General features: G+C 35.2%; 1 protein-coding gene across 1 annotated transcript in view; it reads right to left on the bottom strand.

Moving 5' to 3' along the window:
• Positions 1–289: 289 nt before the first annotated feature.
• The window catches only part of Plppr4 (phospholipid phosphatase related 4), a 46,931-nt gene continuing 23,205 nt past the window's right edge, over positions 290–24,015 (bottom strand). Inside the window, exons 2-7 of the mRNA XM_021247852.2 lie at positions 19,918–20,103; positions 12,127–12,256; positions 9,797–9,992; positions 8,189–8,246; positions 7,274–7,447; positions 290–4,174 (exon numbers count right to left, since the gene is read on the bottom strand). Of these exons, the coding sequence (XP_021103511.2) occupies positions 2,849–4,174; positions 7,274–7,447; positions 8,189–8,246; positions 9,797–9,992; positions 12,127–12,256; positions 19,918–20,103 (2,070 nt within the window). The 3' untranslated portion in view covers positions 290–2,848. The remainder of the gene's footprint in view (positions 4,175–7,273; positions 7,448–8,188; positions 8,247–9,796; positions 9,993–12,126; positions 12,257–19,917; positions 20,104–24,015) is intronic.

Below are 24,015 nucleotides of genomic sequence, written 5' to 3'. Positions count from 1 at the left end.
GATTCTGAACACTTGACTCATATTTTCTTTTTAATATTCCATAATATTGATAGCATAATGGCATTGGTAGTAAAATAATCCATATCTAAATAAGTGTAAAAGAGCTCCTTTGATAAATATAAAGTAAAAATTGTAAACAAAAAACATGTTTGACAAACTTCTTAGTGTGATTTTTTTCTAAACTACTATGTATTTAGTAAGTTCTGATTTATTCCTAGTTCCTGATCTGCTTTCCTGTCAACCAAGGCATTATTCATTCATACACTGAAGTAAAATCAAAATATTTCAATTTTGATGAAGAAATCTAATCTTTATTTCTATGATGTTAGCACAATATACTCACACAATAGCTCTGATCTGTACTTAACAAAATACATTTATAGCACTTTACAAACTTTATCAGTTTGGAAAACATTGCATAACATTTTATTAAACACAATATTTTATATATATTATATGTATTCATAATTTATTTACTTTAAAAAGATAATTGACTCTCTTTATTCAATACTTGGTTTTATCAATAAAGCACAGCCTAACAAAGGAAGAAGTGCTCCCATTTGCAAGTAAGATAATAGAACACTAAGAAGAGATACCACCTGTTAGTCTGATTTATCTTAAATTAAGGTACCAGTGGAATGTAAACAAATTTTTTTGTAATTTTCTTTACAAAAGATGTATTATCAAATATACATGCAGAGGTCTGAGTTATAGTGTTTATCATTATATTTCCTTAACAATGTGGTACAATTAGTTAAGTCATTAAAAACTGTAGCCTTTGGCACTTTGAGTAGAAAAAGAATATATCAATATTATGTAAAGAAAAAGAATTCAGTGACTAGAGAAGTACTTTAAAATATTTTGTTAAGAAATATGAAATATTAGGAAATATCGCACTGCACCTGAAATGCTGCAGCTTAGTTTTTCTTCAGAGTACTAAAACCAGCCCATCTTTCCCTCTATATATTGGCAAAAGCCAGTAGGAGTGTCATGATGGTGGCGATGGTAAGAAGTGGGGAAGGCAGCATTTTACTCCCACTTCCTTCTCTGAGAAGGAAATTGCCAGAAGGGTTATGGTTGAGTCTGTATTTTATTGCCAAGTTTTCAATTTTGCTGGTTTCAGCTAAATTCCTAATGCTTTAGGAGGTTGGCTTCTCAAGAAAGCCCTGCCCTTTTCCCATAGACGCTGATAATGATGTGATATTATTGTGTCCGAACAGTTCTTGTTCTTACTGAAAACTGAACTAAGGTCAGATCAACCAGCTTGTGTTGTTTCCATGTGTTCTCTTGGCAATCATCAAGTGTGCATTAGAATTCTTAAGAAATGGTGTTAAAAAAAAGGTTTAATACCAAATTCCAAGAACCAAATATTTCTTCACACTTTATCTAACTTGGAAAATGCTTCAAAAATTTTTGTTTTCTTTTTAATTGATAGTATTAGTTTCCTTTGATTTAGGCTCAAGGCTTAATGCAAGATAGGTAGCAAAAACTGTTGATTGTTAAGCAATAAAGCTGTGGTCATTCAGATATTTTGAAGAAATACATTCTGAATTTATACTGTGAGATACTTTTACTTATCAATTTGCATTTCCCCCCAGGATTTTCCTGTTGGGTGCTCAATTCACAGAAATTTTTTAGGGAAGAGGTTAAAACTCAGCCACTGTGATTTTAATTTACTGGTTATCAGGATATTGAAAAAGAAAATTAATCTGGGACAAAATGAAAGTTTTGCATTACTTGCTCATTAAGATTGCAACCTAAAGTAGCTATTTGGAGGCATCTAAGGGTAGACTTGACCAATATTTCTGGCAATATAACCCACAATGTCAAGTTTTGGCTCAGATTTCTTGAGTGTAACTTTACAGCAGTATGTTTTTTTCAGGGAATGTCAATTGTTATTTTTGCTTTTAAAGTAGAACATATCTAGAATGTCAAAAAATTAAGTAATAAATTAAAGTCAAGCCACAAAATGCAAAACATAATCACAATTTCAAAAGATTCTCTAAAACAATGTATTTTTCAAATTATGCAAATTTACTCACTGAAAATAGATCCTTCATTATCAGTACCTGTACTTAAATAAATAGTAAGCAGCAGAAAAGCTATGCAGAAAAAGTACTAGTTATTCCCTTTCACGGAAAATATTTCTATACAGTGTTGATGTTGAAGAAAGCATAATTTTGAAGAAATGCACATAAAACATTTTGTTTTTATCTTTACTGTGAGAGCCACTATGGGGAAGCTGCGGGTGTCCTACTCTAACACAAAGTAGCCAGCATCTTCTTAATAAAGTAGCATTTCTTTGACAAGGAATTGCACACCACTACTTCACAGCTAAATAAGTTTGAGAGTTTACATGGTATATGTACTATAATAATCAGCACCACCCATACTGAGCTTGAGGTGCAGATTCTGTAAAGTGAATATATAATACTGCATGGCCTCTGCTGTAGGGAAAAACCTGTGTGTTGTGGATTCCTACAGCTAATTATAAAGAAAAAAAAATCTCCAAAGTTGGCACATTCAGGAAGTAAAATAGTATACATAGAAGGAAACCACTTTCTTTTGATACCACCCTCTGCAAAACCTTTTAAATTGGATGACAGGTCTTAAAAAGAAAACTCCTCACATCATCACATTAGTTAGGTTCTTGCATTGTGCTTTTCCCCTCCCTTGATGTAAAGTCTACAAGTTCAGTGTGGTAGTTCTCAAGAGTTAGTAGAGTTCCGGGCTGCCAGGCTGATGGTGAACAATCTAATTTGGCGAGGCGGCTTCCTAATCCTCTGGAACAGTAGAATCATCATGTGGTCTTGGGGGGGGGTCACCCAAACGACTGAATGGTCATCACTCAATCCTTATAAGCTCGCGTGGGAGAGGTTCCTTTGTAGAAGATATTTCTGGTGTTCTCGGGGCTGTTGCTTCTTTCAGGGATCAGAATGATATTGCCCTTCCTTCGCAGAGTGGAGTCGCGAGAGGAAGAGATGGACAGCGTCTCTGAGCCGATCTCGCTGCCCTCCACGGGGGTGACGCGGATGGTGGTGATTCCGTGGTGGTGATGTTCATTATTATCAATGTTGCTTCTCTTGCGATCTCCAGAGCCGAAGCTGTCTTTCAGGGACTCACAGCTCTCTGAATCCCTGTTGAGGTCGTTGAGCTCGTAAGTTTGGCGCAAGCTGCCCTTTTCAGGAGCCTTCCACTTCCACGAGCCGCTGCCTTCTCCCTCGGTGGACGGGATCTGGATGATGGGCCTGTTGTTCTCCGGATGAGCCTCCACTCTCACGATCCCACTGGGCTCGTGGTCTGTCAGGGTCTTGTAGCGGATGGAGCCGGTGCAGGAGACCGTGCTGCCCTCGTTGTTCTTGGGGCTGCTCTGCAGGACGCCTTGCTGCTTGGACATGGCGATCACCTGCATGATGCGCGGCTGGCTGTTGCTCCGGTTGCAGGCCACGGTCTTCTCGGCTGCTTTCAGCCACTTGGCACGAGCCGAGCTGCTTTTGGGGGAGGTATTAATGTTTTCCTGGGTCTCTTCGGGGATGTGGACCAACTGTGAGGAGCCGGGGCGGGACTGGATGGACACCCGGGGCCCTCCAGGCATACTGTTGTTACAGCCTGGGACAGTGCCGGGTTGGATCTTGAGGTACTGATTGCTTGGACCGTGGTGGTCTCCATTCACCCCGACCCTCGAGGGCTCCGAGCTGGACCTCATTTCTATGGATCTGGGCGGTGACTGCCCTGGCTCGGACTCCATAACTTGCAGGGACAACTTCCGACTTTCATTCTTATTCTTCCACTGCGTGAGGAGCTGCTTGGATCTAGCAGAATCCATAGAGGCGTGAATGCTCGCGTTCCTTCTGACGGGGTCTTCCACCGACGGAGTGTTGGCTCTGGGCAGGGTATTGCTGAAGGTCACCATGTTCTCCTTCCCCATGGGGCTCCGAGGGGTGATGATCTCTACATCAGCATTCGCCCTTTTGAGGTTTGTTAAGGAGCTTGTATCTCTGTGGTTTCGGTTGAGGATGCCTTCTGTGTGAGCAATTCCATCGCTGCTGCTACCATTTTTAGCAGCCAAAACCCGGCTGGGGTCTTGATTGAGGTCTGTTAGAGACCTGAGTGCTTCTCTGTGCTGAAACACACTCTCTTCACTGGGCAGGAAATTCCCCACAGCATACAGGCCCTGGTATTGAAGGGAAAACAAAAACTATCGAGCATTGGAAGACATAGTTACTAAGAATTTCCCTTAGAGTACCCATTGATGTGCATGAATAAAGTCTGTGACCCTGTACACCACCGACTACTATACATAAGAAAACAATTAAAAGTAAACTTTCTAGGGAAATAATTCGTAAACTATCTCATAAGTGAGTGAACTAATTTCTCAGAAGCATGGACCTCAGTCCTTCCTTCATTCCACTGGATGTGTTGCCACTTGCCCTGTGCATTTTTGTTTTGTTTTGTCTTGTTAAGTCTTTTTTTTTTTTTTTTTGAGACCAGATCTTACTGTGCAATTCAGGCTGGCCTTGAACTCACGATGTAGCCCACGCTGGCCTCGAACTCACAGCGATCCTCCTGCCTCATACTCCTGAGTACTGGGATAACAGGTGTGCACCACCATGCCCTGAACCCTGTGTATATTTGTAAAAGGCAGACAATGAGAGTAATGAGGACATTTTGCCTTTCAAAGCAATTCATTCTTCTGGATTTAAGAACTTCTTATTGAGTGACACCTCAAATAACTTAAATGATTTATTTTACTTCCATTTTCAATCATATAGTACATTGGACATCTAAAAAGTTGCAGAAAATATAGAACAATGGATCATTCATAAAACATGATATCAGGTTTTGAAATGAAGTCAGAGACAGATGTTGTTGCGACTCACACTGGGTTCAGCCTAGTGTGCTCAGCATTGTAGAGGGTGCTCTTGGCAGGCAAGGTCCAGAACAAGTTTAGGGTATCCACATTCTTTCCTGATTTAAACTTTACCTTCAACTGGGTAATTTCAGTTAAGTACTGCCATTGCCCTAAATATGAACCAAATTTTATTTTATTTTGTCTTTATACACAGTTTATCAATCTTTGTTTGTTTTAAATTTGGAAAATGCTAAAGTTCAGACTCAAAATCTTTACCCTTTTTACATTTGGAAGATATAGTCACTGCTAAGTTTTCAGTTTTTTAAAATGCTTGAGTTAGAGATAAGATCAAGCAGCAGAAATGTACTTGTGTGCTAATTTTAATAGAAGATAGCCACTGTCTACTTTTCAAGTGTAATTGAATTTCATGGATTTAACATTGTACAGAATACCATAATGAACAGCAGGATGGGTTTAGAACTGATAAATTTCCAATTTCAGAGCACAGAGTGAAAACAGAAATGATTCAAGCTCCTGCATCTCTAGCTATTTTAATTCCCGGTTAAAATCATCTTTTAAATAATGTATCTGATGTTTTGCCATCAGAATTCACCAAACTACCTAATGTTCTATTAATAATTTTACTTAGAAGTGCAAGTTTGAGTAAATCCTCCAAGAATCTGTAAGCTCTGACTGTACTTTCCAGTATCCAATGTTGCATATGGCAATATAGTCGATTAGTTCTTGTTATGACATGAGTCAGATAATTATTATCATCTTATCAATGAAAAAACAGGCTCTGAAAAGCTACATAACTTGGCCAATAAGCAGGAAAATTGAAACTCATACTCAAATTCTTTGATCTATAAAGCCTATGCAAACTCTAGAACACTATGACTTCAACACAAGCAAAAGCAACGTAAAACTACAGAGAGGCAGTTTTCAGCCATTTTATTTCTTCTGTAACACTCATTGTCAATGAATATTTCCATGACAACCTAAGACTATGCCCCATTTCTAGCACACTAACTTTAATGTGATCCTTTCTCCTCCAGTGAAGAGATCATGTGAGTAAGTGCAGGATTTAAAGTGACAATTCTGACTCTACTAAATTAAAAGTAAATCTTTATACACTTGAGTACTTTTACTATTCTTTATAATCCTTTTCTCTAATGTCATTTTCAAGCGCAGCTACAGACAACTAATTTTTGTTCCTGTATCAGCTCCTTTCGGTTTCCTTCATTATTGCTGTTTCTTCTCTGCATCACTTGCCTTTTGCTAGTCCCTCATTCCTTTTTATTCTTAGAGGCTAGACATTTTATATACTTTAAAAACTACAATATCTGTAACAATAGAGTCCATGATTTCCAAATCTCTTTATTCTGTGCTGATTGTTCTTTTGAACTCCAGACACAAGAATTTAGTGCCTATTTATTCAATTGACTTCTCTTCCTTTTCCCTGAAAAATGTGTTTCCTCTGTTATTTACCTGGTCTGATAATGAAGTCACCATCAGCCCAGTCTTTAAGCTTAAAATCTGGCCATCATCTCTCATTTCTCCTGTCCCCTTATGCTTGACCTTTCAGTGTCCCTCTGTTTGCAAGTGTTATTTCCACACCTTGAATACCCTTCTCCCTTTCCTTTCCCTAAAAAAACTCTATTTTTTTTAAAACAACATGTCACTTCTCTGAAGGCTTCTCTATATCCCTTAGGCAGTTTGCTATTCCCAAAGTACTTTTAAAAATATCATATTATATCATTTAACATATCATAACCATGTTTATGTTAGTTTTCACATTGTTCAAAATGCATCTTATTTTTCACTGTTTTAAAGTTCAGCCTAGTACCTGACAAAAACTAGATATTAAATAAATGTAAAACGAATTAATGCATGACAGCGAAATGGACAATCTCAATTTTCTTATGTTGCATATATTTATGTCAGAGATCAGATGTGAAAGTAACCTACTGTTGAGGAGTTTACTTTTAGTTGGAAGATAGCTGTATTCAAATGCTACATTTGTGTTGGGTTTATGCAACCTCTCTCTAAATTATGTACCCTCTTCACTTTCATTAATATTCACTTTTCTCATCTATAAAATCATAATTGTATTAGTAATCATAGTCTCTCTCTCTTCTCTCCCTTCCTCTAGATCCCCCGCAACTTGCTGTAAGGATAAAATACAATCATTCTTCTCAAATCACGATTTTGACTCATAGAATTCAATAAATTATTTTATTGAAAGTGGGGTATGTAGTTTGGCATAGAGTGGAGATGTTGCCAGAGAGTTTCTTATGAAACTCTTATAAAATATATTGTATTAAATTATTATTGTGAAAAAAATTCTATGCATTTTTTTCTTTATAAACAGTGGTTCATCAAATAATAAAAATAAAATAATTATAATAATAAATTATTTACCAAATACAGTGCAATTCCTCCTCCTATTAAAAAGCCACAATAGACATCAACTGGGTGGTTCTTATATTGAGTGATCCGTGTTAGCCCGCAGATGATTCCACAGATGATGAATGTGAAAACCAAGAGAGGTTTCAGAAGCTTAGAAGAATCAGTTAATGTAGAATTGAAGTACATCTTAAAAATGAAAGAAGTGGGTTGAATACGTTAGATGGATCATCTTGTCAGAAAATTCTAATCAAGTAAAAAGTTAAATTCAGAAATCAAAATGATATAGTAGACATCAAGTTTACCATTCCATTCCCCCTTGCTATGACTATATTCCCTAGCTCCCAAGAAGGAAAATGAATGGCAAAATTCATCAGATAACAAGTCTTTTATTAAATTATATAAAATTTGAAAAAATTGAACCAGTAGAAATGGTCAGACATCTGTTTAATCATCATGAAATTTGTCACAAAATTTATTCCATTTTTTTCTCATAAAAATGCTTCATGGGCCATTATATTAATTAGATAAAATGACTACCCATTGTACAACACTTATCCAGTTTACACTGACCTAGAGCTTCCCACAGCTATATAAGTACTGAAAGTAGTGTGTTTGTGTATTTGTGTATACTTTATGCAATTCCTTCAGCTTTAGTATTTGTAACATTCATCTATTTCACAGTGCCCTCCCACAAAACATAATATTGTATGACAAGGATTCAAGGCTAAATAAATGTGATTGTACAGAAAAATTATTTTACTGTTGTTATTCTTCTAGTATTACTTTATCTGATTTCAGCTTTGAATGCCATTGTATTGAAGGGCTGCAGTACTGAAGTTTACAATCTAATCAGTTATCTGGAGACAACATTTATTCCTGTGATTTTTCTGTGGGACACAATTTAAGGAAAAAGAACCAGGTACTTACCGAAACATACACAGCTGCAAAGGCAGCAAGGGTCGCATGTTGAGAAGGGAATGACTTCCTGCCAAAAGGAATACAGTCAGATTATGCCTTTTAGCTCAGATACACTGCTAGCAATCATTCCAAGAACACCCAGGGGTTAAAATATTGAACTTACAGCCACAAAGCAAAAAGCAAAGAGTTTAATTTAGTTTCTGGGGAACCAAAAAAATGATTTAAAAAACACACTGCTAATCACCAGTAGTATTAAAGAATAGTAAGGATGCACGTTCCAATTTAAACAAATATCAGCTGGACAAAGGTCCAGGTGATCATACTACAGAAATTACATTTAAAAGTAGAAATGGGTTGGAAAACAATTGTTCTTCCCTATTAGGATTACGTTAATTTAAAGTAAAAGTTCATAAAAGTTAGGATTTTAAAGCTTTAAAATCTTCTCTGTGGTTCTAAATATATATTTCATTTAAATAAACAATTAAAATTATTTTATAGCAGTAGATCTGAATGTGTCTTTCATATTCTAAAAAAAAGAAGTATATTTTAAACAAAATATTTGTCATTATATACTGCTTTAAAGCAATTATCATCTCAAGAATCATAGAACATTGTATTTAGTTAAACAATGAAAAGAGCAAGGTGCAGGGGTAGAACATACAATAGTGGAAAATATATGGAAAAAAGCAGGCAAAAATAATAGGGACTTAGAAAAATAATATTTATTTGTATTCATACTGTCCTAATTATTTGGCTCTGATTACTCAACCCAGGTAATGTAATAGGATTGAGAAAGAATATAGACATAAGTCTTGAATGTAGGTTCAGAATTATTGAATTGTCTATGAGAAGTTGAATATGTATAATCACACAATATCAGATTCTAATTCTTCAATTGTACTCATCAACTTATTTTTCACTGCTCAATAGATCTTTGAGAGCTCATTGAATGATAAATTTGATCCTTATAATAATCATCTGTTGGCCTTTATCTGTCTGTGATCTATTTCTTTTGAGTTTCTCAGGTAATTTGGCTGTCACAGAATTTATTTTTAATTTACTGACTGAAAAAATGAAATACATTCAAAATTCAATGTAATTTCTTGAGTTTTGCTGTTCCTTATTTTTTGAAGTGTAAGGCCAGAGCTATTTAGATCATCTGGGTTTATTCAAAGCAATCATATGCCATTCTCAATATTACACTTCTCAAACTTAACCATAGGGAAAATTCACATGATTCTTTTGATAAAATTATAATGAAGATACAATTATGACAGATGTTTAGTAAGCCCTAACGGACCCTAAATATACTATAATAAGTTCATTGTGGTAACTGAAAACCACAATGAGCAGATAACTAAATATGAGTGGAATTCAGTATTATGAGGATGAGTAGCAAGACTATAAAGCTGAAATTTGGAGACAGAGAAGGATTTCGAATGAGCCATATATGGGTTTTATGTTATCCTTATTTAAAAGATCCTTAAATTGAAAATAAAAACAAAAACAAAGTAAAATCACTATGAGTGAAAAAGGCATACTTAACATTGGTATTCCAAAAAATTACTGAATAATTAGAACACTGACATGGAATGCTTTTAGGTCTTAGTTTCTAACCTGCCACTGTTGATAATTGTAAGGTCAGATCCTGAACAAATGTCTTCCACAATGTAGGAATTTTCTTTGCAAGACACATTCAAAGAGGTATAGTTTGGCTTGCACACAGTCAGGAAGTATGGGGCTTGATATCCTGTGGACAGTTGTATGATATCTGTGATGAGAGCTGTTGAGCACAGTCCAAACACATGAACACCTGTAAGAAAAATGAAAACAAGTTACCAAGTTGATGGCTAATGCTAATATTAGATCAACTTTAATAATTTGAATTACATATTAATTTGCAAACTTTAAAATCTGTTGTCACCATTTTGTCTAAATTAACTTTGAGAAGATAGTAATAAAATCCCCCAGATTTCTAAAAAGATACTTAAGGGCAAAGTAAGAGCAGTATTTTCACAGTAATAATGTAAGGCACGTTTTTCACCTTTATTAGAGATAGTTCTTAACATTATTTATCATAGGTCACTTGTCAGTCACCTGGAGCATGTTAAAGATGATCAACTGTGTGATTTGAGAGGAATTGAACATGGGGAACAAAGCAAAATTAAAAATTATTTTAAATTGCTGAGCACTGTTGAGCTGGTAAAGATAGATCTTTTCCTGATGGTCTGGATCCCTAGTCCTTCCCATTAACTTCAAGCTGTAGTCATGTAGGATTGCTAATTAAAACAGAAAAGAGGGTGGGCAGGGTCTGTCATAGAAACAATTTATCCTGGGTACAGGGTATGGGAATCTGCTTGAATGTCTGGAATTTGAGGATGATGTACTTATATCTCTTGTCCAAATTCTATAATTTTTTTGTTTGTCTCCTGTGGCCAGTCTTAAAACACAAGTAACAAATCCTGATGTACTCTGGGGCATCCAAACTCTATGCTTCCTTGAAGTTGCTTTCTTGGCTTCCTCTTTGGGAGTCTAGCTTTCTCCCCTTACACACATGATCTAGAACTTGCCACATCTCTCCAGGTCAACTTGACTCTTTGAATTCATTCTGACTTGACCACCTGGATTCTTATTTATGAGTTGTTCACAGAAATTATGAGAAGAACCTGGGTAATTCTTAACTAGACCCCTCTAGACCAAGAGCCACTGGCTTGCACATTATCCTGTTTTGCATCTTTCTTCTCTGGCTCTTGTCATTTATCCACCACTCCTTCAATTCCTTCTCCACCTGTACACCTAGGATTTATGAAACAGAAACTTTATTTTTACATTCTAAATCTTATAAGCATGCAAAATCTCGGAGAAGAGTTAAAATAAGGAAGGAAAAATCATTATTTTACTTTCAGATAATGAGACTCTCCAGCCCTATGGAGGGTTATTGACAGCATTTCAGAGACAGCAGCAAAAGACCATTTTTCCACAGTATTTTCTTGTTAGGGAAATTTTCCTCTGAAATCAGGTATGTGTCTTGGAGTTTTATTTTCTTGCCTCAAATCCTGCTAAGGGTTCTGCTGTTTTCTTCACCACCTTGATATGATGGTAAGAAAATGCTTAGGGGAGCCGAATTTGGAGAATCATTTAGATCAGATGTTTCCTCTCATGGAAGAGAAGGTTGTGTTTAATTATCAAATAGATATTAAATGAAGCTACGTATTCCTTTTGAACTGACATAGGTAAAAGTAACTTTATACTGACATATTGAAAATAAATATGTGATATTCAGTTTGGTGTAACATATTATGGGTGACCACTCAACTCAATTAAACAAATAGAAAAAGGCATGTGGCTCAAAATTCACTAAGGTGTCACATTTTATTAGAAGAGATGAGCATTTAGAAACTGACTTAATTCAGCCGCTGTGTATCCAGGCCTATATATTGCCTATAAGTTTTATGAACAGCAGGAGGTAAAGTTGGAAACTAAAGTTAGGGAAAATAGTTATGATGCAGTACTCTATGGTGACATTTCCAGTGAAGAAACTTCCTGATTAAAAAATCTTCAGTAAATGGAATCACTGATGTGACTAATTTCTGAAGGATTATTTATTCTTCCTGGCCTGCTGACATTTAATCTCCATTTAAAAAATCTGAGCACATATTCAGCAAAATCCTCTTAATGTAAATTCATGCTTTAACTAGAGTGAAAACAAAAATATACTGAAATGCATGGCATGTTAGATCTCAAAGCAGGGAGCATGACTGTAAATAATACATTTCAGATACAAAGCCTAAATTTTGGTGTTTTAACAGTTTCTTATATAAAGTAAAACTCATCATGTACTGAAATTATATGTCTAAATTATAGCTTTAGAGACTTAATATCTGTAATTAAGTATAACATTTCTATTGGAAAAAACATTTCCTTTCTTTGTGATTCCCCACACTCACCAACAAATCTGACTGCTCTTCTAAGAAAAGAGTTGAAGTTACAGCCTCCAGCATTAATGTTAGGCTCCAGTCCAACTCCATTTCTTCTTTTGGACAAGCAACAGTAGAGAATTCCTTCCCCTACCATAATCTGCAAAGGCAAAGGGTGATGTAGCCAAAAGAATGTTGGTATACTTGTTATATTAACTATAGAAGAATTATATATCATGTCTTAGCACATCATTAGTTTAACAAAGCCAGGATGTATTTTCTTAAAATCTTTAGAGGTATAAGCAATTTATCCTGAGTATGTGGGCTAGCAGTGGGAAGTAAGCAGTCAGGACCCTGAAAGAATATTCTATTGCATCTTCTGTACTCTACTGCATTTCCTTGTGGCCAGAGCAATCAGGTTGTAAACCCTTTGCTCAACAACACCCAGTGACACTTCCTTAACTAATGACATGGTGACTGATTCGCCCTCTTAGAGTCTTTGTATTTCACCTCTAAAATCATAAAAGCAGAATAACTGAGGAGGAATAAAGTAGTACTAGAATTAGGATCAAGAATATTTTACTAGCAGATTAGAGGAAACAGTTTTGGATTTAAACAGAACAATCAACCTATGGAAACTATGCATGTATGTATGAAGGTACTATGTAGATCACAGCTGTCCCATAAAGATTTCTGTGAAGTCTGAAACTATTTTTTGTACTGTTTAATATAGTAGTCACTACTCATGTGTTGTGGATGAGCACTTCAGATTTAGCTACTACAAATGAGTTCAATATTTAATTTTGTACTACACAAATTTAAAAATTAAATAAATAAATCTAAACTTGAAATAGCCACGTGGCTAGTGGCTATCTTATTGGAGAATGCAGATTACAAGAGAATGCAAATTACAAGAGAATCTAAGATAGTATTTCCTACAGATAAGCCATTTGGACAATGTGTTCATAATAGAGAACCATACCACAGTATCGGGACTATATGAAGTCAAGGAACAATGAACTTTGCTGTAGGATTTAGGTCATATGAGATATAATTTTTTTATTGGTATATATTTGTAGTACATTATGATTATATTCATCATGGGGAGTTGATATGTATGCATGACACCTCTCAATACCCTTTTTTTTTTTTTTTTGATACTGAGATTGAAATCAGGATCTTGTGCTTTTGAGGCAGGTGGTGGGACCACTGAGCTAAATCTCCAGGCCTCAATTCCTTTTTTTAACCCTCCTTCCCCTCCGTTCCCCTCTGTCCTCTTGGTCCTCTTCATTCATATATATACACATATATGAATTTATATCTATACATACATACATACGCACACATATATGTATATATGTTTGTAGTACATGATGATCACATTCCCCATAGGGACTTTGTGCATGTACACAGAACTTCACACCCCCTCTTTTTTTAATCTCCTTTCTTTCCCCTCCCTCCTTCCCTCTCCATCTTTTGGTTCCCTTCCTCTGTACCAAAGATCCATCTTGATATTTCCTACTGTCTGTTCTTTATTTCGCACTTTATTTATATATTGGGTTTCTCATGTAAGAGAAACCATGTGACATTTAAACTTGTGTGTCTGATGTGCTTCACTTAACATTATGTTCTCAAGGTGCATCCGTTTTCCTATAAATGACTCAAGGAAATTATGCCTGAGTAATATTGAGTTCTTAGAAACTTGAATCATTTGTTAGAACTCAGTATTATTCAAGCATCACTTCCTTCAGGAAGTTTTCTTTGAATCCTCTTACTGTACCCTAAATTGAATTAGGTGGTGTCCTTAGATTTTGTCCTTGTCTCTAGCATAGCTTTATTCAAGTGGATTTTAATTGTTCATTTGCTTGTTTCTCACTAGTCTAGGAAACTCTGAGAGAAGAATCATTTCATATTTACCTTTTATCCTCCTTTCCTGGCCTTGTTGGATTGTTTGTGACTTTTACTATGGGAGTCGTGTTTGCTAACTACCTTGGACATTCAGGTTAGTTATTCTGTACAATAGCAGCTAGACTTGAATTTATGAGTTGTATTTTATCAATTGTTCAAAACCATTTGGGATTATTGTTCCTAACAGATAGTTGTGAAATTAGATGTGGATTTGTATAAAATGTATAGAGCTGAAGAAAGTACATTTTCGTGAGATACTAACAGTCTCTGATGCAAGAGATCCTGTCACCATAAAGATTATAACCATACTTAGAGCTGAAATTATGGTTGGGGTTAGATTTTCTAGGGGAAACTTCCAAGTTCTTATTATTGCCTTACGATCTATTTTTATGAAATGCTTAAGATGATAGTGTGAGCTTTTAACTAATGGCGGGAAGACTATTTCCTTCTGCTTTACATGTTCAAATTGCTATATTTAGTTCTATAGGTAGTGTGGAATATATACCATCATGAAAAATCTTAATATGCACAAAAATTTAAAAAATAATTTTCTTAAAAGAACTCTGCCAATAATCATGCATGTAAAAGTCAGGAAGCATGATAAACTCCTTTGACCCAATATAGAAATAGTCAAAAGGAGTTTATTTCAAATAATTGAACATGGAGTTAACCATTTATATATCATGATGAATATCCTGCATCAGCACTTCATTCAAACATGGAAATGCTTGCTCTAGGTGCTGTAGACACTACACACTTCACCACTCATAGAATAATACATCAATTCTTCCTTTGTAGAAAATTAACCACCCTTTCCCGAAGGGCATTGTTGTATAGTTAAAATATTCAGATGGAATTCTCCTATAAAATTAGATGTATTCCTTCTTAAAAAATATGTAATGAAGTTGTATTTTTAGGAAGAAAGAGCACATATTTTTTTCTGTTCATGTAGATTTCATGAAGATTTATGATGAACCTTGACATTCTTTGTTTTCTGAGAAATAATCTCCATAGAACCCAAACAAAACACTTGTTTTGTTATCACTCTAAAGTAAACAAAAATTGAATGTTGAGGATGATATTTTCTAGCACAAGGTAATTTTATAGAAATAAGAATATGCATTTCACAGATGTGAAGGCATTTTTACAGTTCATGTAGGATATCATGAATACAAGCTAATTTTAAATACATCTCAAAGCACAAAAAAATCTGAGAAGCAAACACTAAATGATGTATATTTGAATGCTTGGATAAAAATTAGTTCAGGTCTTTTGTTTTGTTTTGTCTTCTCAGGTGAATGGGTGAAAATGGAAACCTCTGACCTCACACCAATCAGTTCTAAAAGTAACTTGGTCTTGCCTCCTTCTTTTTCTATGACCCAGTTTTGGGAACAGGTTTATGCTGACATAAGGATGAGAAGGAAAATGGTGACCTTGAGAGTCACAGATTAGAATCTGCTATTTTCACTTTCAGGAAGAGAGAGAAAAAGAGAAGTAGAACATGTACTAAGATTCGAGTCAGAATCTGAGGGTCTTAAAACGAGATGACTACAGACATCACAGGATTTATGGTGAGAAAGGTGTTTTGGGAGAAGACCTTAGAAATAGAAGGAAACATGAAATTAGAGTGGAATCTAGGAATATGGAATATGTTTTTAATGAAAAGTGGGAAAAACAGTGTTTCATGTCCTTAATGTCAAAATTTGTCTCACCAAGTTGTTTACTCAAAACCTCTGAAACCAGTATGGCAGAAAATAGACACCAAAATCCTGGAGTCCTTTGGAGTTTCCAAGTGGTATATGAGAAGTTAGGTGCCTCCAGCTGCAAATAGTACCCTAATTTGCACCTCCTTCCATTAAGAGGGGGCCAGCAGCTATTGAGGCCCTATTGAGATGCCTTGCATAGAGAGTTTGCCCTGGGATTTTCAGGTGAGTTTAGTGGAAAGGAGCATGGTGGATTTCCATTTCATTTTTCAGGGCTCAGTAAAGAAAGCACCCCTGCTGCACATGATGGCATAGACATGTGATTTTGGCACTCTGGGAGCCTGAGGCAGAAGGATGGTAAGTTCAAGCCGAGTCTGGACAATTTAGAGAGACCCTGTCTCAAAATAGAAATGGCTGAAGATGTAGCTCAGTGTGAAGGCCTGGGTTCATGCCCCAGGACATAAACAAGCAAACAAGCAAGCAAACAAAACAAACAAACAAATGAAAAACAAAACAAAAGCTACTCTGAAATTGCATCTTATTGAGTGCCTAAAAGCTGTAGTCATCAACTGGGCATGGCGGTGCCATGGTTGAGGCAGGAGGATGGCAAGTTTGAGCCTGGCCTGGTCAATTTAGTGACTTAGTGAGACACTGTTTCAAAATTAAAAAAAAAATCATAGTCTTGGAATGTAAGCTCAGAGTGAGGGCCCTGTGCTCAATTTCCAGTACCACAAAAATTAGGAAGAAAGAAAGAAAGACAGAAAGATAGAAAGTAAGGAGAATGGAGGGAGGGAGGAAGGAAGAGAGGGAAGAGATAGATAGATAGATAGATAGATAGATAGATAGATAGATAGAGGAAAGAAACCCTAAAGATTGCATTGAGAATCTTTTTAGGAAGTAGAGGAATCAGCAGAAGCAAGAACAGAGTCAGGAGGTCAAGGTCATTGACCCTACTTTGAGATAAATGGTCCTGGCTAGGATCATCCTAATAGACTTGCTTTAAAACACTTTAGTGAAAGACATCTAGGCTCAAAAAAAGCAAATTAATTATGTAATTAAATATCAACAGTCTTTTCAGCAGAATCATGAACATTTGTATAGTATTTTATTTCAAATATATCAGTTATAATAAATTTGGCCAATTTACACCAATTAGAAATGCTTTCTGGTATGAGAGATTTAAAGGAAGTATTATTTCTGTTCTGAGAAGCATTTTTAAAAAAAGTTTTTAGAAAAATGACATGAAGATGCTGTTATTTTGAGCAATATCACCCTTTAAAAATACATTTCTGAATCTCAGCTATTTCCTAGTATATCCTTAATAGTTCTAATCAACCTGGAGTCACTGCAGTTTGAGTAACTTATTACTGTAATTTGCAAAGTGTTTCAGGCCTTTATTTAAGTCTGATGATAAAGTTCAGTGGGAAATTAAATTCTAGTTTTATCTTCTGAGATTATTTTATATATTTTATTTATAGTGTGAATAATATTATAATTATTTTTTGCCATCATCAGATTCATTTACTGTAAGTCCTTATAAAGTTAATTATGATACTTACAGATTAACAGTGAGATTAACAGGACAAAAAAACATACAAAACACATAAGACAATTATACTAAATCAAAGTATACTTTTAGATACATTGTCCATGCTGGATTCCAATAACTTTTCTCTCTCTTTCTTTTACTATTATCCATCTTTTATTTTGTACTTTATTTATATACTTAGTTTCTCATATAAGAAAAATTATACAATATTTAAACTTGCACGTCTGATTTACTTCACTTAATATTATGGTTTCAAGGTGCATCCATTTTCCTACAAATGATCTTAGTGGATTTTTCTTTATGACAGAGTATGTATAAATATCATGTTTTCTTTATCTATTCATCTGTTGATGGACATATAGCCTGCTCCCAAGATTTAGCTATTATGAATTGTACTGCTATAAACATGGATATGGATACATTACTCTGGTATGATGTCTTTAATTTTTGGGGAAGATACTGTACCCAACCTCTCTAGCATTTGTTATTGCTTGATTTTTTTAAAAAATTAATTTTATTGGTACATTTTATTGGCACATTTTAGGTATACAATTCATTTATATTTATCATTGGGTGTTTGTACCTGTACATGATATATCTTGGTTCTTATTTTTTCCTCGTTACCTGTGTGCCCTTCCCTATTTACATAGATTTCATTTCCATTTTTTTTCTTTTTTCATAGTTTTTCCTTTCCCTCTTTTCCTTTCCCCTTCCCCTCCCTTCACTCCTTTGTCTTTGGACCTTTTTTCCTATTTCAAATTCTCAATTATTCATTTTAATCATTTTAACCCTTGTTTACACTATCAGTTTCTCACACTAGAGAAACTATTTGGTATTTACACATGTGTGTCCTATTTATTTCACTTAGGAGTATGGCCTCGATATCCATCCATTTAGCTATAAATGACTCTAGTTTTTCATTCTTTATGGCTGAGTAGTACTCCATTTTTAAACAACTCTGAGATTACACCTCACCCCAGAAAGAATGGCTGTTATCAAGAAATCAACAAATAACAAATGCTGGTGGGGGTGTGGGGAGAAAGGAACCCTTCTCCATTGTTGGTGGGAGTGCAGACTGGTGCAACCACTGTGGAAGTCAGTATGGAGAAACCTCAAAGAACTAGGACTAGAGGTCTCATTTGACCCAGCTATTCCCCTGCTGGGTATCTTCCCCAAAGAATTAAAAGAATCATACCACAGTGATTTATGTGCACCCATGTTCATAATGGCACAGCCTGTAATAGCTAAAGCTTGGAAGCAGCCCAAGTGCCCATCAACTGGAAACTGGATAAAGAAAATGTGTTTTTTTTTTAGAAAATTGCTTGATTTTTTTTAGGAGAGCCATACTTTCTGGAGTGAGATGGAATCTCAGTGTTGTTATAATTTGCATTTCTCTAGTGGCCAGTGATTGAACATTTTTTCATGCATTTATTGGCATTTCATGCATTTATTCTTAAAATAATTAGTATACAGAATTTTAAAACAAATTCATAGTACATAAATAATGTACAGTTTTGAAAGTCTATGCAGAGATTTTCCTAAAATTACTGATGTATTGAAATTCAATAAGCTGATTCATTAGAGTACCTTATAAACAATTCCATTTAAATGGAGCTTTTAATTTAGTGGGCTCTTGCACTGACGTTCATGAGCATGAACAAAGTAAAGTAAGAGTCCTTGCAAGTGGAAATAGATATTATTACCCATTGAAACATGCTTCTTATTCCTTGAATAGTAGTCCAGGGCCAAAAAAGGTGGTGAGAAACCTTGGCTAATCCTATTTACTAATGAGTTTATCTAAAAGTATGTTTTTATGGTATGCATTAATACATAAAAATTTATATTTTAAATTCAGTGCCAGTAGATTAGGGTACTTACATTTTTTCCTGGCATTGGGAACTGAACTTAGGGTCTTTTCACTGAACTATAACCTCAGCTCTTTTAAAAAATTTTTATTTTGAGACAGGATCTCACTAAGTAGCTAAGTTGCTCAGCCTGGGCTTGAACTTGTGATGCTCCTATCTCAGCCCTTCAGAGTTCTGGGATTACAGATGTGTGCCACCATACCCAGTTTGATTAGGGCATTGGTTGATGTACATATTTTATAATGTAAATACCTATTCTGAATCAAAAACATCTTATTCTGTTTATGTGTATGCATGCCAGGAATGTGAATTTTTACCTCTTATAATTGGAGCTCAGTGCTCATAATCAATATAAAGGGTAATCTACCAAAAAATGAAACTCTAAACGATACTAAAACACTTTTGTGAAGAAAATACGTTGGTATATAATTATGTTTTCCTCAGTTATACAGACTTCAGATAGCAAATAAATACATGAAAGTACGTTAACTAGCAGTGCATCAAATATCCCATATTAGGCATCAAGGAGAAGTATATAGTTATAAAACTTCTTTTCATAATGATTTATTAAGGTTATCATTAGAGATCAATCAGTTTGAAATCACGTAGTCTTTTTCTAATGCCAGTAATTTTAAGCTGCTAACTACATGATGCTTGTGTCAAACTATGCCAGACATGATCTTCCTGGTCCAAGACTTAGAATTTGCCTTTGTTTTTTTAACTTACTGATTGAAAAATTGGGATCATTTTTAGTCGGAGGGGGGAGCTGACAAACGCAATTTGGGGCAGTTCTTACCGTAATTGCAGGTCCAGCAAAAGCCAGGCTGAGCAACATGAGGAACGGAATCGCCTCTTGGGTGGGCTCAATGTACGGCATGCTGAGGCTCCGGTCATAGCAGCTAAATCCAGAGTGTACAGGTTTGAAGACATCAGTGAGTTCAAGGAAATAGAGGCTAACCACCGATGATGCCAATATAGGTAACTGAGAATGAAGGACAGAGATCAATTTATTCTTATAAAAAGGACATACATAGCATCAGTACACCTTGAAGTAGGAAAGAGGAGGATTTCTCCCCTTTCCTCTGACTCGTCACTGGTCCAGAGTTAAAATCATTCACAACCGTTATGGTTTCTGTTCTCAAAATATGAATATATCCACTCAGAGTGCTATGATCCTATGGCATCCCACACCTTGTAACTGGTGCTTCTCTTTCCTTCTCCTCACCCCACCCATCCATTTTCCTCATGTGTCCCAAATATGTCAGCTCACAGCACTCCCTCTTACAACCACTTTGGTAGTTTCCATTCTACTTAAATAAAATCCATATGTTATACCACAGAATGGAACTTTCTTCATGATTTGGCTCTTGCTTCAGTTTTTTACTCTTCTTATACTACGAGTTCACCCCTCCTCAACTCCCTGCCCATTACAATCAAACTGGTCTTCACTCTTGCCCTGCTATAGTCACAGTCATGTCTGCCAAGGTCCTTTGCACTGGCAGTTCTTTCTTCCTTTCATGGCCTTTCCCTGGCTCTTTACTCAATTGGCTTCTTGCCATCATTTAATGATGTTGTCCTTCATATCTACCTAGGGTACCTTCCATACATCCTGATCTTATCATTTTGCTTGATTTTCTTCATGGGACTTCTCATGAACCGCAATCATCTTGCCAAGTTAATATTTCACTTATGTTTCATCTTCCCTAATCACTCATTAAAATGAAAGTTTCATGAAGTGAAAACCTGCCATTAAATATTTATTGCTGAATCTGAAGTGCATAGGATTGTGGCTAGCACACAGAAGGTATGCAATGTAACATTTAATAATTTAATGAAATAAAAAGCTGTCAATAAATGACTAATGAAATAGATGTATAAACTTTAATTTATTACTGTAACTAGTTTAGAATTACCAGATTCAGCAAATAAGAATACAGGTCACTCAATGAAATAAAGATTGCAGATAGCAAAGAATAATTTTTAGGATAAATATGTCACAAGCAATATTTGGGAGATATTTATGCCAACAATCATTTAATATTTATCTGAGATTCTAATTTCATTGGCCATGTGTTTGTATGATAATCTAAATTAGGTATAATATTTTTTATAGAATTTGTGTATATTTGTGAATTGAATTGTTTATTCAACCTATAATGTATGAGGCATTATGTAGGTGCTGTCTATAACACAGGGAGCAGGACATAGATTTGGACATCAAGGAGCACAGTTTAGTGGAAAACCTGCTATCAGCTAAGAGAAAGTATTGTGAATCCTTTGCTTGATGTCAGATCTCTCAGAACCTAAAAGTGTAGACTTATATAAAACTGAAAGAATTGTTTAGTTTAAAGCTTTGTTATTTGTAGAAGATACAATACTTACTTGATTAAATGGGAAAGATTTTTTGATACAGGCATTATTGACCACCCATTATTTCTAGTTGTTTGCTTAAAAATTAATTCACAAGACATATTGTTATATTGTCTATCCCCACAAGATCTTTTTGTAATGAGTTGAGCATTTGGTTTATTGGCAAAATTAGTAATGTAAAGTCTTTCAGCTTTTCAAGTGAATATTTTCCAGAGAACAAAAAGTACGTCAAAACCTTTATATTTTTTGCATGCATGATTATTTGATCATGCAAAATATCTTGTTATTTCTCCTTTCCTCCTCTTTTCTGTAATATCAGAATAGTAGCTTTCAGTCTTGACTAATAAATCAGTATGTCATGGTGCTTTTATGTGTTTGAAATTTCCACTTAAATCTATATAAATATATTTTAATTTAACAAATACTTCATATAATACTTGATATCTCTCAGAAAATATTGTTTAAACTTTTTAATCAATTTGATTCATTAACTTTTAATTCATTTATATTAAAACTTTCTATTGGGATAGAAATTAGGTGCTATAATTACTGTCATTTTGCAAGTGCTAAGCAGTCACCAACAGTGAATGGCAGATGTGGATTTTTTTAAAATTTTATTTTATTGGTACATTTTAGGTATACAATATAATGACATTCATCATTGGAATTTTGCACCTTTACATAATCTCTCTTGGTTCTTATTTTTTTCCCCTTCCCCTGCCCTCCCTCAACCCCTCCATCCTGCCCTATTTACAAAAACTTTGTTTCCATTTTTTTCTTTTTCTCATATTAATTCCATTCCCTTCTTTCCATTCCCCTACCCCTCCCACTTCCCCTTCCCCTTTGCCCCTTTTCTTCCTGGTTCACATTATCTGTTATACCGTTAATCCTTATTTACACTTTCAGTTCTCACACTAGAGAAACTATTCGGTATTTACACATATGTGTCCTATTTATTTCACTTAAGAGTATCGCCTCAATGTGCATCCATTTAGCTACAAATGTCCCTAATTTCTCATTTTTTATGGCTAAGTACTACTCCATTTTATAAAAAACCCCACATTTTCTTTATCCAGTCTCCAGTTGATGGGCATTTGCTTCCAAGTTTTAGCTATTACAAGCTGTGCTGCTTTGAACATGGGTGCACATACATTACTGTGGTATGATTCTTTTAATTCTTTGGGGAAGATAGCTAGCAGGAGAATAGCTGTGTTAAATGGGACTTCCAGTCCTAGTTCTTTGAGGTATCTCCATACTGATTTCCACAGTGGTTGCACCAGTCTTCACTCCCACCAGCAGTGGAGCAGGGTTCCTCTTTCCCCGCAGCCCAGCCAGCATTTGTTATTGGTTGATTTCCCCAAAGGAGCCATTCTTTCTGGAGTAAGGTGGAACCTCAGCATTGTTTTCATTTGCATCTCTCAAATGACCAGTGATGTTGAACATTTTTTCATATGTTTATTTGCCATTTTTACTTCTTTGTCTGAGAAATGTCTGTTCATTTCAGATGCCCATTTTTGGACTGGGTCTTTAAATTTGGGAGGTCTGATTTTTTTTAAAGTTCTTTATAGATTCAAGATAGTAGGCCTTTGTCTGAGTAACAGCAGGTGAAGATTTTTTCCCACATTGTGGGTTGTCTCTTCACACTGCTGGTGGTTTCTCTTGCTGTGCAGAAGCTTTTTAATAAGAAGAGATCTCACTTGTTGATTGTTTGTGCTAGTTCACGGGCAACTGAGGTTTTGTTCATAAAATCTTTTCCTATACCAATGTCTTCAAGAATTCTACCTAACCTCTGTTCCAGCCGGTTCAGCATTTCTATTGTAATATTTAGATCTTTAATCCATTTCAATTTTAGTTTAGTATGTTGTCCATTTTGTAGAATGACTCACATGCAGCCAAAAAGAATGTATATTCTGATTTTGTGGGTTGGAATACTCTGTAAATATCTGTTAAGTTCATTTGTTCAAGAGTTTGATTGAGTTCTAATATTTCATTACTTTTTTTTGTCTAGTGGATCTATCTATTTGTGACAGTGGGTTATTGAGGTCCCCCACTATTATTGTATTAGTGTATATATGACTTTTCACATCCATTAGTATTTGTTTTATATAGTTGTATACACTAGTGTTTGAGGCATAAATATTTATGATTGTTACCGCTTTCTCTTGGATTGTTCCCTTTACAAGGATGTAGTGTCCTTCTTTGTCTCTCTTAATCAGTGTGGGTTTGAAATCCACTTGATCTGCTAAGAAGATAGCTACACCTGCTTTTTTTCGAGTTCCTGTCACATGGAATATTGTTTCCCACCCTTTAACTTTTAGTCTATGAGTTTCTTTTTGAATTAAGTGTGTTTCTTACATGCAACGTATTGTTAGATCTTACTTCTTGACCTATTCTTCCAGTCTATTTCTTTTGATTGGTGAGTTGAGACCATTAACATTGATGGTTATAACTGATATGTATTGACTTAAAATTGTCATGACTTTTCCTCCTTGTTGGATTCTCCCCCTTTACTTTTAATTTCTTG

This window comes from Heterocephalus glaber, unplaced genomic scaffold, assembly GCF_053883595.1.
Source record: "Heterocephalus glaber isolate CG9 unplaced genomic scaffold, H.glaber_assembly_v1.0 deba00001442, whole genome shotgun sequence".
NCBI lineage: Eukaryota > Metazoa > Chordata > Mammalia > Rodentia > Bathyergidae > Heterocephalus > Heterocephalus glaber.
The sequence above is the reverse complement of the archived record's forward strand: the minus strand, read 5'-3'. Positions and strand labels throughout refer to the sequence as shown.